The sequence below is a fragment of the Pimephales promelas genome, chromosome 15 (assembly GCF_988280905.1).
Source record: "Pimephales promelas chromosome 15, fPimPro1.hap1.1, whole genome shotgun sequence".
Taxonomy (NCBI): domain Eukaryota; kingdom Metazoa; phylum Chordata; class Actinopteri; order Cypriniformes; family Leuciscidae; genus Pimephales; species Pimephales promelas.
The window spans coordinates 17,155,358-17,171,681 of NC_142783.1; the positions used below are offsets into that span (position 1 = coordinate 17,155,358).

A 16,324-nucleotide genomic window follows, 5' to 3' on the forward strand; every position below is an offset into this window, starting at 1 on the left:
TCTCATTGGTCGCACATCAGAGGTGCCCCCACCATTGGATATGCAATTGCCGCAGTACAAGCTATGAGTGAGCCAGACGGCATAACTATGCAGTATAGATACACGGCTATGCAGCTGCAAATGTGTTTTACATATAGGCTTCAGTAAATCAAGGAAAAGGAGTTTCCGAAAACATTTGTAGGCTATGATAAGAACAACTACTAAATTAAAAATATTATTTTTTGCACTTGAAAGAAAATTCTAGAAGTCTAAATTTATTGAATAAGTTCGCACAAGGCCACACAAAACTGTTTATTTTTTTTAAAAAGCAGTCTAAGTCGATGAGTTTTGAATGTTATACGTTTTATTCAACACTATCTCACGACCAATTCGTACGAATTCGATGCATGATTAAAAAGTGGCTAATTCATACTAATTCGTACGACCTCACTCGTACTAATTCATACGATTTGTCTAAACCCACGTGATGGTTAGGTTTAGGGGCGGGGTAAGGGGTAGGTCATTCGTACAAATTCATACGAATTGGCCAATTCGTAAAATATGTACGATTTAGCAAAATCGTATTAATTCGTTACTAGAATAGAGTGTCCATGGAAATCTGACATTAGAATATAATGCCAGGGCTTTATCTAACAACACCTGGTGTAATTTGAAGGGAAGGCAACCAGCTGTAACTGAGACTCCACCTATAGATAGACATGAGAAGACTCACACCAAGGATCTGTCTATCTCAGTTTTATGGATTCGGCCGCAAGGGAACGTAAGAATTGACTGGTTCCAGACACAGAAATAAATCCGTTTGAGTGTGTGGATGGACTAAATATTTCATCAGGTTGTTATCTTGCCTTGCAGACTCAAAAATAAACTGGGAAAAAGAGAAACAAAAAAGGGAAAGATTGAGTGATCTTTCGTATGCAAGTCCTTGCTGTAAATCTATTTACAACCAGAGAAGCAATATGTTCTTCCCAAAGCTTCTGATAAAAAGTTTGGTAAAAACCCATGGTATAATAAATGTTAGTGAGAGTAGACATTATACATTTATGATTGGAAGAACTCTATTTGTGTGATGTACAGAGATGTAGATTGCAAAGTACAGCAGTCTAAACTGGTGACTTGTGAAGTTAAGATGCTGTCTTAGCAGACAGTAGACAGCAACAGTCGGGTTATGAAAAGAGCTCATGTGTAATCTGAAGTGCAGTCCATTTAATATATTGTTGTGCACCTGGGTGTCAATTCTGCTGAAATATATCTTTCGACACAACTTCAGTGAATTAGAAGTCTGGGTTGTGAAAGAAAGTACATTAAATCAAATGCTGTCTACTCTCAGTAACTGTAATGAGCGTGAGATAAGCAAAGGGGCATTTGCTTGAGTTTGGAGCTAAGGTTATGTTGTTGAGCTGAGAACTGGAAGAGCAGCTATGCACATATTCAGGGTCCTCCTCGTGCCCGCGGCCTCCTCACTGCCTGTGCTGGGCCTGTAGTGACACTCACATTCATCATCCACAGCTGTCTGCTTCTACTATAAATCTCTGTCTACAGTGCCTGCCCACCACTCTCAAGGAATTAATAGCCCCCAGGTCAAACAAGGGAGAACATTTGGAAATCGGTATTGATTATTTACTAGTCAAGCATGCCAGGTGGTCCTTTGTGGATGTTTTGCATGGGAGCTTGGGGCAATGAGGTGCAGAAATGTCTATGGCCTAGTTGGACGTGGTCAGGTCAAGACTCGCTCAGTCAGACATTTGACTATCGGCATAATAGCACCTGGTCTGGTTTGCAGCTTTGAATCATAATTCATAACCAACCACACAGTGCTAATTTCATTGACGAATAATTTGTCAATTTTCATCAACGCCATTATATCATTGATGAAAACGAGATGATAACCAAATAAAAACTCGTTTTGGATGACAAGAACTATTAATCGTCATTTTGAATCGACAAAAATGTTTTCCTAGTGAAAAATAAATATATCAAAATCTATTTGAAAATAATTTATTTTATGCTAAGTATACTACAAATACATTTACATATTTGATATAAATACCCTGCAATACTTTTCGTATACTAAATTGGTATACTTAAAGTCTGCTAAATTACAACAACTAATGTTGTACTCGATGCACTTTAGTTATCCGGAAGTGGGTGCTGAGGTCCAACTAAAAACACTTGTAATTTGCATTTAAATTATACAGTGATAATACTATTCTTACTAACACTGATATTAAACACAATTGGGCTTAATATTAAGAAATTGGCATTGGGCAATTAAGTATAGTACTCCAAATAAAGTTTAATTATATATATATATATATATATATATATATATATATATATATATATATCAGTAAGTCTCAGGCGATATGTCAGTAAATATCTTTTGAGTCTTTTTGCACTTGAACAGACAAATACACAATTATGTCATAAACACGTTTTGGTGAGTATTCATTTAAACAGATGTTCACTACATTCACTTTATGTCTTGAGTGAACGTAAGTTGGGAATATCTCGGATGTGTATAAGTGTATTGGAGCCGTGTATTAGTGTATTCGGTCTTAAAGTGACAGAAGCCTAATAAACCTGTTGCTGTCTGTCATTAAAGGGTTAGTTCACCCACAAATGAAAATTCTGCCATTAAGTTCTGTGATGGCCATTCATCTGGCCTGTCGTCCTTGTGTCTGGTTTGTTCTGTGTTGCAATGGCGTGGGTATCGTTTGTCAGTGAGATTGGGGACACCTGGGCCCAGGTGTTTTATGCCTGTGTTACTGAGTATTCATTGTTTGCTTTTTGTCCCTGTTAGGTGTAGCGACGTTGCTCTTTTGGGTTTCGCTGGGTTCTGTAGTGTTGTGGTGAAAGCGGTTAAAACAGTCATATCGGACGCGCATCTGTGGTTTGGGGCGAGTCGCCAGTTTCTTGTTGCTTTTCCTATCCATCGGGCTTTGGTGCTCAATTGCCCACCACCGGTAACTGCATGAAGAGTTAGGTTTTAGGTTAGGTAGATTTTGGGGCCGAGTAGCTAGAGGGACACAGGTTGCTTTATTTAGATCTTGGACGTTGTGTGCACTTGCAGAGCTGTTTGGCGCATATTGATAAAAATGTCAATGGTGGAGGAATTTATTGCATTTCCGTCAAATGAGGCGTTTGAGAAATGCAAAAAAGAGCAGTTTCTGCAGTTAGCAGATCATTATCAATTTGAGGTTAGTAGTAGTTCTAAAAAAGAAATAATAAAAGCCAGCCCCATTTCGTTCCAAACCCACAAGACCTTCGTTCATCTTCGGAACATGAATGAAAATGTTAGGTCACCCAAAAATGACGTTAAAATAAAATAATCAAAGTTAAAATAGTCCAAGTGACTACAGTGGCTCAATATTAAGTTTATCAAGTGACGAAAATACTTTTTGTGTGCAACACCCCCATCCGCAACGATGTGATTTGAATTGGTGTTTTATTTCACCAGCATAGTTTAACATATCCAAGATACATTCGTTTGAACACTACATGACTGATATAGAAGACCGAGACCTCTCCTGCTGTTTCAGGCTGGTCAGTATTCCAGCTCTAATATAAGCTTTTGCCAAATATTAACAGTCCTGCGGTGATTACTGAAACAAATCTGCTGGACAGAGAATAAGAGAGAGAAAGGGAGCGGCTGGGGCAACCTATCTATCAGAACTCTCAGACCTGTCTCGAAACCATAGAGCGGTGCTGGCTCTGGAGCAAATGTCCAGAGAGCAGGGACAGTTTCATCCAGCCGGCCCAGCAAAGTGACAAATGACAGTCGCCAAACGCACATCCTGGAAACGGATTGTGATGGTGGAGCACAAAGGAAGGGAGCGGATTCCAGCTCGGCAGTGGAGGACGCTCAGTATCCAGTCATTAGAGCTGGCAGACCCCGTGCAGCCACACACCCCACCATAACCTGATTACTGTCCTTCACGCTCAGATTGAGAGCCAGGCACAAGGTGGGTCTGAGGAAGACTCTGACCTATCTACACAAAAGTCAGTTTTATTTGAAGAAAGAGGAAGCACTTTATTGGTTTCTGCACTAAAAACTGCCAGTCATCCATTTAATTTTGTAAAAATATGAAATCAGCTCATCTTCCAGTGGTTTTCTATGCTAAGACCATTTTTGTAAACTCTGTCCTATATATAGTAAATGGCAAAATGCAGAATGACTGCAGTAAGCATCCTGTGCCACATGGTGGTACACTCTACAACACTACACTCTACTTCCAATAAAAGACAATATCACATAAGTTTAACCATTACAAATAGCAGACAAAACATGTGTAGTGAATGAGAGTAAAATAACACAACATAAAATATATAATAACATAATATAATAATATGTCAGTCCCACTTTATATTAAGTGGCTTTAAGTACTATGTACTTACATCGAACAATAAGTACAATGTATTATTGTGTTCCTGTTGTATTGTAAAACACTTATGCTGCTATTGAGGTGAGATACGGGTAAGGTTAGGGACAGGTGTGGTGGTATGGGTCGGTTTAAGGGTAGGTTAAGCTGTGAGGGGAGGGTCAACTGTGTAATTACAAATGTAATTACATAAATTAATTATAGTTGTAATTACATGCTGGTATTTTAAAAATATAAGTACAATGTAAAAACATGTATGTACACAATAAATCCATTGTATCAAATTATTAATTTCAATGTAAGTACATAGTACTTAAAGCCACTTAATATAAAGTGGGACCAATATTTCATTATTAAAACTAAATAAATTATAAAACTAGACTTTTAGGAAGAATGTTTTAGTGTTGTTGTTGTTGTTTACTATTCTACTGTAACTATAGTAATTGCAAACACAACTACAGAAATTAAAGTCTAGACATTTTAGGTACACTCAACCTCATCTAAAAATGCAATACACCACCCTTAAGATCATGTCATCTTCAAACCCTATGTCTTTGAGTGGGCGCACATGATCCATGCTGACTACACCATTATCAGTTTCCAAATCAAATGTGAGGTTTTAACAAGCTGAGAAGTGTATAAACAATATTTTCATTCTTGGGCACATATACTATGAGAAAGAGTGTGAAGAGGAGGAGGTATGGCCACTATAAGTATATCTATAAGTATGGCCACTTCTGGGTGGGTGGAATATGTATAAATTCTGATATCTCGTCTTGCGCAGCTCTTAGCATTCAATTCACCCATTGAACACAGAAGAGTTATGTAAGCATTCGCTATATTGTAGCACATGTGAGACTGATTACTGTAATCTCTGACATGGGTAGCAGTTTTTTTTTTTCAAAACTCAGCACTGTAAAGAGGGAATGAAACGAGTTTTTTTTTTTTTTTTTTTTTTTTTTCCCAAACGCCGATGTTACAGGCCTTTAGCCCTGTGATAGGACGTGCTGGTCTGAGATGGAAACGGCAGTGATAGCTTTGATGGCGGGTCATTAAAAGATAGCAGGATGTTGTAGAGCTCACTGCGAAAAGGAGGTTCTGTTGTCTGCTGTTTGTTCAGCATGAATTAATGAAGGATCTCGCCGCACAACAGAGTAATTGCCTATTTCCAGCTAAATTAAAGATCATTCCATTTACTGATAATGTTTTCCAGACCTGACAATTAAGGAATGTGGAAATGAACAGCCGATCGAACAGAATGACATCTAACTTCTACAAACTTAAAAATTAGAAGATGAGTCTCATTAAATCAACTTGGACCATGTTCCACCCCAAAATCAAAAGAAAGAAACATTAGCTGAAAAGAAACATTACTTTAAAACTACATCTTTTTTTACATCCACATGACAACTAAAATATTTTCTTCTTATTATTATTATTATGCATATATATGTTTTTATTTATTTTATTATGCATATGTTTTTTATCAAAGTTTTGATGAAAATATTTTTTTTATATTTAGTTTTTCATTACAGGTAATAATTTTCATTAGACTTTAATAATACAATTAAAATGGTTTACAGTCTTTGTTGTCATTGACAAAGTTAACAAACCTTTCAACAGCTAAAACTTTCATCAGTAATTTAGTTAAAAAAGTTTAACCCTGCATTACTGTTATGTATAAAGTAGTCAACATTTGAAGTGGGGTTAAAAAAAGTTCATCAAAGTTGTCCTAAGACAAGAACAGGTATTGTTCAAAATTCATGTAAAACTTTGATGAGGTTTTGATCCACTTCAAATGTTGACTACTGTGTATACATACCTTAATCATTTAAAACCCCATGGTCCAACAAACAGGATTCATTATCTTTAAGCAAAATATAACTTTTAGATTCGCCCAATAGAGTCAGCTTGTGGGAACATTTAAATTTTGCATTGACAGATGTCTTCATGCCCAAATGTTCACTAGAATCTCTTTGGGGTTCACTATTTCAGCATGATACATATCATTATGCAAAGTCTCATCTCATCCAATCACCTTAGCTTCTTCTCTGGCCTCTAGAACCTTAATCAAATGATTTTCCACAATTGAAAAGTCAAATTAAATTCGCCTGAAACAATTTCGCGTCGGGGCAAGAAACGTATAACTCCGGCGAATTTCATTAGAGAAACACACCACGGGTTATGATGTCTGCTCTATGCTTTTCACAAGATAAGCTGTACTGAATCTATTATTCTGCTAGGACGGTCTATTCAAACTTGTTCCCTCTCAGCCCAGACAAGAAGATGGTGATATGATGCATGTAGATGAAAGAGCGGGAAAGGGTTTGTCCAGACCACCTACCTCTTTCAGGCAACCCATAAAATTGTTGCTGACAGGCGACCCAGGTAAGTCCGCTGTACTTGGACTTCCTCCAACGTAGAAGAAATCGTCCGATCCCAGCATGGTGTAGTCCTCCTGCGTATAGCCTGTTGTGGTCAAGATGCCATCCACAGATATCGTCACCTGATTGGAAGGAACAACAAAAGGGGAGGAAAAAAATCCATTCATGAACATAAAGGCTGTGACGGCCATTCTACCAAGGAGTAGGTTTGCTTCGGTCTTGCTGGTTGCTGTTTGTCTTTGATTGTGCACCAAACACCTGCACGTCAAGATTTGAGTAGGCCGTTCTTGTCTAGTATCCGTAGACATACAAAGGACAGGTAAAGAAAATATTTGGTCGGAATATTTTCTTTATCTTCGATGGTGTTAGAAATGGTTTTCTGGTTTGGGACATTCGTTTGAGAGGTTAGTGTTATGTAACAAACTACAGACAAATTGCTTGTGCTTGTTTTTAGATTCAAATTCTGTGCACACTGGGTTAGTTGACACTTATGCTTCAAAAATGAGCTAATACTACCACAAATGAGGGTGCAACACAGAGGTAAGATGGTCTTTTACTAATAAAATGTGAATAGTGAGGTATACAACCACTGCAAACATTAAAGCATGCATATTTTTCGAGCTGAGACAACATGCAAAGGGAAGCAGCACATACTGTATGAGACCAAAGCAAAAGCAATGAGGGGTAATGAGGGAGGACACAGTAAGTCATGACCTTCAACACAATGCAGACAGGACAGGACACTGGGCAGATGGTGGGTTGCTCATACAAGAGTCGTGGTGTTAGTAACACAATGACTGATCCAGCATGAACGGGTCGGTGTGGTATGCGCAAACAAGTGGAATCAACTGTCAGAGCTCCAGTGCTGAAGTAGCTTTATATTATTTTGTTTTTATGCTGTTGTTTTCATCACTTTTTTATTTAGGAAAGCTTCTGCCAGTTTTTTTTTTAGTATTTGATAAAAAAGCGCTTTAAAAAAGCGTCCAACTTAAAAAAAAAAAGGGTCGTAGAGGTAGTTCAAAGAAAGAAAGATGGAAAATGACAGTAAAGCTGTGGTGAAAAATGGGATGAGGACATTTGAGATAAAAAAGAAGGAAATCCCCGAAATACAACCCCCAGTCTGTTTTTTTAATTACTTATGATGCCATGAAACCCCAAAAAAGAGAAAGAGGGCCAAGGAAACACACGGTAAACCCAAAAAAAGGACAATGAAAATGATATCTACCAGACAATGTAGTTTGTTTACCATAGCGTGTCCAATACCTGAATGCTTTGAGAAAAGGGGAAGAAAGGAAATTATACAATGTAAAAAAGGGTTGTTAATAAAATGAAACTCGAATGAAGTCATGATGAGTAGCACAGTAGTGTAGGTTCTGGTTAGTAAATTAAAGAATCTAGTCAATGGTTCATGAGTGGTTAGTCTGGGTTCTGAACAAATGTCATCCATAGACAAATAAAGTATATGAGTGAGAGTAAGAATAGGTGGAAAAGAAAAAGAAATATATAACGGATTCTCCAGAGTCTGTGGCATATCACTTTTTTTAATATTAATGCACATACTCACTGAAGCAGATACTTTTTAGAATACAGTATTTTTCAGCAATATTGTAACAAATTTTTAGGCTCCTTCTTATGCAATGTTTCATAACATGTTGTTTTCTTCTATAACCGTGAATAGTGACCTCTATCTAGCTGGCTCTTTGTTGTGATTCATATGGTTTTTGACTTTCCTCAGGCAATTGTAGGTAATTCTAATGCATGTTCTTGGCTTGATAGTAAAACAGCTATTAAACAAAGCAAAGCAAAGCAAAAAAAAAAAAAAAAATGTCACAGTTCTTGTGGATCTGAGCTGAAATAGCTTGTGCTTGTGGGCACTCACGCCTCCACATGCCCACGCAAAAAGTGACATCCTTTCACTCCTGAGGGGCAAAACCACCCTAAATATTTACATATTTTAAAATGCAGCGCCAGAGTGATTTAACAGTTCACAAAGATTGGCTGTGGGTAAATGGAACGGTTGAGGTTGGTTGGAGCCTCTCCCCGCTGCCCTGATAAGACAGACTATTTGAAGAAGTGAGGTGAATATCTAGAGGGGTGAGAGAGACAGCCTCTTAAAGCCATCACACCGCTGATAGCTTCAGACAGAGGTAACTGCCTGAGGAAGCAAAACACGAGGCAATATAGAAGAACTCCGAGAAGAAATAGTTTCATTAGCATCTCGAAGAAATTAAAGTCACCAAAAGTGCTAACTCAAACATATACTGTATACTCTGAATTGGATTTTAGCATAAACTGTCTGAGGTTTTAGCATTACCTGTCTGAGGTTGCGTGTGACTTTCACGTCATGCCAGGCGTTGTCGTTGAATTTGCCGTTGACAGGCTCGACGATGGCCTCGAAAGCTCCCGAACCCAAGTTGATGACCAACGATACGGCTCCGTCTTTCAGGGCTAGGTTGACGTAGTCCGCTGACTTGCCGGTGTGGAGGATAAGGCCGTTTCTTTGCCAGGTCTTGAAGGACAACGTGATCTCGTCACTGCTACTCTGGATGGGGTTCTGAGACAGATCGTAGCAGAAGTACTCGGAACCTCGGAAAGTGGCCACGTTCTCTTCTCGCGCTAAAAGAGAGGAAATAAATGGTGTTAGAGCTTCTATATGAGCTATGGAAGTTTTCCAAGATTGACCACTGAAGAAGAGCAATTAAGTTCAGGCCAGATGAAACAAAATGAGACAAGATGATGCAAAGCAAAATAAGGCAAGTGTGGGCAGCAGAAAACACAAAGAGGCAGTTAAAGCCATACATCTGATGAGATCATCAGTGACGTGATTTCTCTCGTTGAAGAATAGATGCACTAATGTTCAGTGTTTGTGTAGCACATCTGAATCATAATTACGAAAGCTGTAGTGTCCTCCCATCCATCAAAATCAACCCCTCAAACTATGATAATATCCCTAATCGATAAGATCCTCCTTAGTTTAAACAGAAGCTGCATCTGAAGTGAAATTTAGACTTTTACACACAGACTATTAAATCGCAATATTATCATACACAGTGCATATGGCACAGCCCTATTTAAAAAAAAAAATAAAGTCAACATTATAATGGGAGGTTAGCCATTTTATCAGTAAGCAGTTTTATTCAACAAGAAAAAATATAGGGCGTGAGTTGAATTTATTTATAATTGATAGGATAGAGAAAAATGGTCTCTTTATTGCAGGTGGTTAAAGGGGAAGAGCTTAAAAATAAGTGACATCAGCTAAACATTCATTTCAGATGTGGAAGATGAAAGATTACGGGTACAACGTCTTTAATATGTTCTGAATTAAGTGTTACAGTAAGGAATTTGGATATCAAGTTGACTTTAAATGAAGTTTTAGTGATTGCATGCTAAGTTCACATTGGTCATTGGAATTCAAAGCAGATCATCTACTGCATCCACATTTATGGAAATCAATTCACTCCATGTCCCTGTGGTCCCCGAGTCGATTAATCACCAAGATATGGTGTTGTGACTTAGAGTAGGCAAACATACACATATCTAATGGAAAGTTCCCCCAAACCAACACTGGACATCATTTACATCAGGCAGCCAGAAAAGGACCTCAACACTAATGACATCATTGATTTATCAGTGCTTTACTTGGACCGCCGTGGAGTCGATATATATTCTCTGGCTAAATGTTGACAAAACACTCACACATCCAAGTCTATGCTCTACCTCAGCAATCAGCATTAGTGGATGTAGTATGTGTTTTAACTGACCAGGTAAAGACATCTTGACCTGTTTTGGACTGGACCTAAGGGAGCATGAGCGGACAGCAGGGTTGCTGAGCAGGTTTTTTCTCATCATGGCTGGTGCTGGTGCCCAGCTGTGATACACTTCAAATGTTAATAAGCTCATGGTTAAGAATGGGGCACACTGACTGACGGTGGAACATATTAAAAGCACATGGGACCCTGATGCAGCTGGTGAACACCAAAAAACAGCCCTTCTGTGCAGTCAGAGAGATGATTCAGATTATATCGCTCATTACAAGGCTGAAAGAAACAGATTAATGGAAGATGACTGAATGGATAGTGGGAAAGAGTTTTGTCCAGCAGGAGAGGGTGGTGCTTCATCCATGTGTCAAAAACTGTCAGTCAGATGTAATTGTATACTCATTGAGCAAATCGCACACTGCTGAACACTCTCAGGAAAAAGGTACGGAAGCTGTCACTGGGGCTGTACCTTTTCAAAAGGTGCACTTTTGTCCATTTTAGGTACTAATTTGTACGTTTTATGTGCTAATATCTACATTTTATGTGCTAATATGTACATTTTTGGTGCTAATATGTACATTTCAGGTGCTAATATGTAAATGTCAGGTACTAATATGTACATTAAGTGTTGATATGTACATTTTAGGTGTTAATATGTACATTTTATGTGCTGATATATACAATTTATGTGCTAATATGTACATTTCAGGTGCTAATATGTACATTTCAGGTACTAATATGTACATTTTAAGTGTTGATATGTACATTTTAGGTGCTAATAGGTGCTAATATGTACATTTCAGTTACTAATAGGTGCTAATATGTACATTTCAGGTACTATTTTGTACAGTTTAAGTGTTGATATGTTCATTTTAGGTGCTAATATGTACCATTAAGGTACCAATATGAACCCTTTTGAAAAGGTACAGCCCCAGTGACAGCTTTTGTACCTTTTTTTTTCTGAGAGTGAAGAGATTCTCAATTCCATTAATATTTGGCTCCGCTGACACAAAAAGAGCTTAATATTTAGCCTGTGGAGATTACTGGACTGCACCAAACAGGCTCAAGGAGTTTCTCTAGAACAGATACAAAATACACAATATATAAATGTTATATAGATGTAATATACAGTAAATAACTGTTTTAATAGCAATTATGTTATAATAATGTATTATATTAATAAAAAAATAATAGGCTACAAATGTATTGTGTAAAAAAAAAAAAAAATGTTATTCACAATTTCATATACATATATAGGAGAGGCTGTGCACGGCCTAAATAAGGCCCGACGCGACCCCTTCAGCCATTACTTATTCACGATACAGCACTTGCCTCAAGTACCTTATTGATTTTATAAAACGGTTACCACACAATTAAAATATTAAAGTCAAATAAATATGTATTAGTGCAACTTTCATGAAGTAAAATCACTAAAAAAAAATCACTTCCTCTAGAAAAAAAAAAAAAATAGTCCCTGACCATGAACAGCAACAACGTTCCAATGTGTAATATGCATGAAAGCTCAAATAAAACAACACAGGAAATGCAGTGTTGCGCAGTGATAAATAGAACCGTTGGTGAAGCGGTCATAGCCATGTTTTATCATGAATAAAGCACAGCTACTGACCAATCAGAATCAAGGATTGGAACTAACCAATATTTTATAAATATATATATCATTTATGCTTATTAAATTAAGTAAATCAATGTGTGTATGCATGCATGATATTATGAATTAAAATACACAATTAAAATATGCACGTTATATTTTAAACATACATACTGTATAATACACACACACATATACATATACTAGGTGGTATCAACTTCAAATCATGTTTCAAGTGCATGGATCTTACTGAAGCTCTGTTTAAGATATATAACAGCACATAACAGCTAAATCTTAACATTGTAAGTAAGCAACTTAGATCACTTGCTCGAAACAGAAAGTAAAAGGTTCCAGTCTGCTGAACAGGGCTCAGTGTATTCCTAGTAGCACATGGGTGTTATTGTGCGCTACATGCTGGCATAGAAGCCTGGTGCCAACACCTCAACAGATGTATTATTACTCCCCAGAGCATGGCTATACCGTCAACAGCGTGATTCTGAAAGAGCGGGCCCTCATTTAGCTCCCCGACACCTTATCTGCTTCCTCCTGACTGACTCAAGCGGTAACCGTATCCCTGAGGTCCTGCCATGTCATTAAAGATCCAGGAGTGAGTACTGATCAATTATTAATTAAACAGAGTGTTGTTTTTACTAAAGACACCGCTCCACATTACTGCCAGATGTCCCCCCGTACAATCATCTTACGATCTGAACACTTAAGAATAGTTGCTGATATGATGAGGAATCGTACAGTGAGTGGAACGGAAGATACAAGATGGCAGTAAGGGGAAAAGGAGGAGGAAAAAACATGGACATTAGGGCTGTGAATCAATTTAACATATATATGTTTAATGTAAAAAGTAACTTTTTTTATCTTATGCTCACAAAGGCTGCATTAATTTGATAAAAAAGCCTGTAATATTGTGAAATATTGTTACAATTAAAAAAAAGTTTTCTTTTTTAATATATTTTAAAAAAAAATAAAAATAAATAAATAAATATATTAAATCGATGTGAAGGCATTTTTTTTTTTTTTTTAAGAACGTCCAGAAGTGACAGAATAAGATTTTTCAGAATGAGATATTTGGCAAACAGAATAAAGTAATTTGCTTCCACTAACTACAGTGCTTAGCATAAGTGAACACACCAATGCTAAAGTTGACTAAAAAGAGGAATAGAAAATCAATCTCTCGGTATGGTGAAGGGTATGTGATGATTTATTTTCCCATCCAAAATAAAAATCTGCCTGCCTCTATGGGAATTTAACATAGGAGTGTCCTTATTTATGTCCCCTGTATTTTAAGGAAGAACATTTATTTATGTACGATACATTATTCATCCACGAAGAAAGTTGGTGTCCTTAAAGGTTGGATTTGTCTTCATTTTTTTTTTATTTTATTTTTTTTATTAAGGCATTAAGATCAATTTCCAAATGTATTCATGTATTCTACATGTATTCAATGAAAACATGTTCCAATATGTTAGTAAGGAGAAGTTTACACTGTGAGGATCATGATTAAATTGTAGGGATAATAAGACATACTGGTAATCAATATTAGCCTTGCAGAAAAACGTCCAGTTATTCATTCCTTTGTATTTGTTTTTAGACTTTCTCCATAATGTTTTCAGCATAATCTAGAACTATAATACAGAATACTGTGAACAAAAACCCGAGTACAGAGTCACATTCTTCACAGTTTCTGTCTCGCCACAGCACTCCTTTCAAAACAAAACCTTATCTGTATAGATTTTTAATGAAAATCCCCAAGAGGGGCAAAGGTACTTAATCTCCTCTATAATGGAGAATGCGATAGAAAGGAGGTTATGGGCTGTGTGCGAGATAGTAAACCTGCTGAATTATGAAACCTTAATGAAAACATCATTATTAGTCAAATCAGCACCAGGGACAGAGATTGTTATCGAATCATAATTGCAATGGTCTGCTAATGCTTTTTTTCCCTTCACTACACAGAGACGGATGGTGGTGGTGCGGTCAGAGACGTTCTCATGCGTAAAGGTGTCAGAGGCCCAGGAGTGGAGAAAAGTACTGTCGTTAGAGAAGCCATTAAATCCAGCATGCTTTGGAGAGGAGACCATTACAGGGTAAGAGCTCTAAACCTGTCAATCACATGTGAAAGAATGCAGGCAACTTTCTGACCAATTGCCCTCTCAACTCCAAAGAACAAAACTGCCGTTTGCCACATAGTGCCCTCCACAGAAATACAGTCTCCCATGAAAGACACGGATGGAAATGCTAACAAACGTATCAAAGGTGCTAAGATTACTGGTATTATATCAAATATCTAAAGGGATAGTTCAAGCAAAGATGCAAATTATATCACCAGTTACTCATGTTGTTCAAATGCATTTAATACATTTCAAAATGTGACATTTTCAAGAAACTGAATATTGGAATAAAGTACAACAAAACTTTGGATTTGATTGGTTCGTGAGAAGTTATTTTACCTTGTTTGCATCAGGAGAAAAGGAGATTTTGATGAAAGATTTGATAAAACCTTTTTTTTTTCACAGACAAATCATGCTCAACTAGATCAGGGACATTTACAGAATTTTATATTAAGAATTTGGTAATTAAAGGTCATAAACTGCTTAAGCAAAAAAAGAAAGCCACACCTAAATATGGACATTGTATATATATATATTTTTTTTGTAGTTGAAGTAGTAGTTTGTCATGAAATTGTAAATAAAAACTAATTATTTGAGCGTTTTACAATAAAAAAAATAAAAAATATATATTTCAGACTTTCAAATTCAAAATCCATCAAAATCCATGTTTAATTCAATGCGTTACTTACTAATTCTTTGCAATTAACTGTGAAATTTTCAAGCAATTTCGGAGATAAATTGTTTCTACACCTATTTTTTTTCAGTGCATTATACAGGCTTGAAATGAAAATGAATGAAAATAAACAAAAAAAGAAAACTGAAAACAATACAAAAAATATTTAAATCTGATGTAATTGTGATACACTTTTGCATTTCTGGTCTAGAATGAGCTGATTTTTGATTAACTGTTTTGCTTTAAAACACTATAAGAGAGAAAGATGCGTTATAGACCCCTTTTGCGCCGACGTCACAGTTATGTCACAGCGCTAGCTGGAGGCAAATCAAAGTGAAAACTGGAGGCGGCCAATGCAAACCAGCACAGATTCGGCTACATAATAAGGAGCTTAAATTACTTTTATTATTATTAAATGTCATATTATTGTGTTGTTTGGTGCAAGTATGAATGAAAAATGAATATGCTGTATCTGGATTTTTTATTTCTAGAAAATATTCACATGATTAAAATAATGACATTATTTACCGTAATGACACTCTTTACATTGTCGTCTTCTCTGGCTCGGCAGAACTGCGGATCATACACACAAGTCTTGAACAGGACCATTCAGCACATAGTTATAGGCATCTAAAGATTTATTTGCCATTAGTTTCTCTTTCCGATCGGTTTCTCTATAAGTCATTGTTAAAAAAAAAAACAAGCTAACAATCCTTGCTAACTAGCGTTAGTGAAACGGCCAGAGGGATCTTTCTGCCTCCACCTAAGCTCTGCCCACAAAAAACGTCACCATGTATACCAACTGTAAAAGGGTCTATAGCATCAATCCTTTCTCTCTCTCTTCATCTGTCAAATGAGGGCAGTGTTAAGGCTAATCTATCCCTGCAGATCCAGAGGGAGCTTCCAGACAGTGCAGCCCGAGTATCCGTCATGAAGCTGTGATGGAGGAAATCAATAAAGATGGAAGGAGAAACAGGGCCTATCTCCCCTGGCCTGGCCTGGTGTCCTGGCCAAACTATACGTCAAAGACAGCTGCTGACTCAACAGCCTCTTGCAAACCTATATTACAACCTCTGATTGTCAACTCACACCAAACCCACCCACTTCAATCACATTACACTTATGCTGGCCACTTGTGGCATCCTAGCCAAATTTACCCCTTGGCCACTGTCCATTATCCTAATCATCCCTATATACTAACTAGCTTCATCACTCTGTCTGGGCGTTCTGGCGCAATATGGCTGCCGTCGCATCATACAGGTGGATGCTGCACATTGGTAGTGGTTGAGGAGATTCCCCCCTTCCATATGTAAAGCGCTTTGAGGTCCCAGAAAAGCACTATATAAATCTAACAAAAAAAAGCTCCCTTTGATCTACTTTATAGATTACTCAGAT

At 37.2% G+C, this 16,324-nt stretch overlaps 1 protein-coding gene across 24 annotated transcripts in view; it reads right to left on the minus strand.

Annotated features, from left to right (window-relative positions):
* nrxn3a (neurexin 3a) overlaps positions 1 to 16,324 on the minus strand; it is a 300,107-nt gene that overhangs the window by 223,602 nt on the left and 60,181 nt on the right. For all 24 annotated transcript variants that reach the window (XR_016146667.1, XR_016146666.1, XM_089120264.1 and 21 more), the window contains 2 exons: positions 9,078 to 9,379; positions 6,724 to 6,885 (listed from right to left, as the gene is read on the minus strand). Coding sequence is in view for 22 of the 24 variants with exons in the window: in XM_089120264.1 (XP_088976390.1) it covers positions 6,724 to 6,885; positions 9,078 to 9,379 (464 nt within the window). In the remaining 2 variants the exon portion in view is untranslated. The remainder of the gene's footprint in view (positions 1 to 6,723; positions 6,886 to 9,077; positions 9,380 to 16,324) is intronic.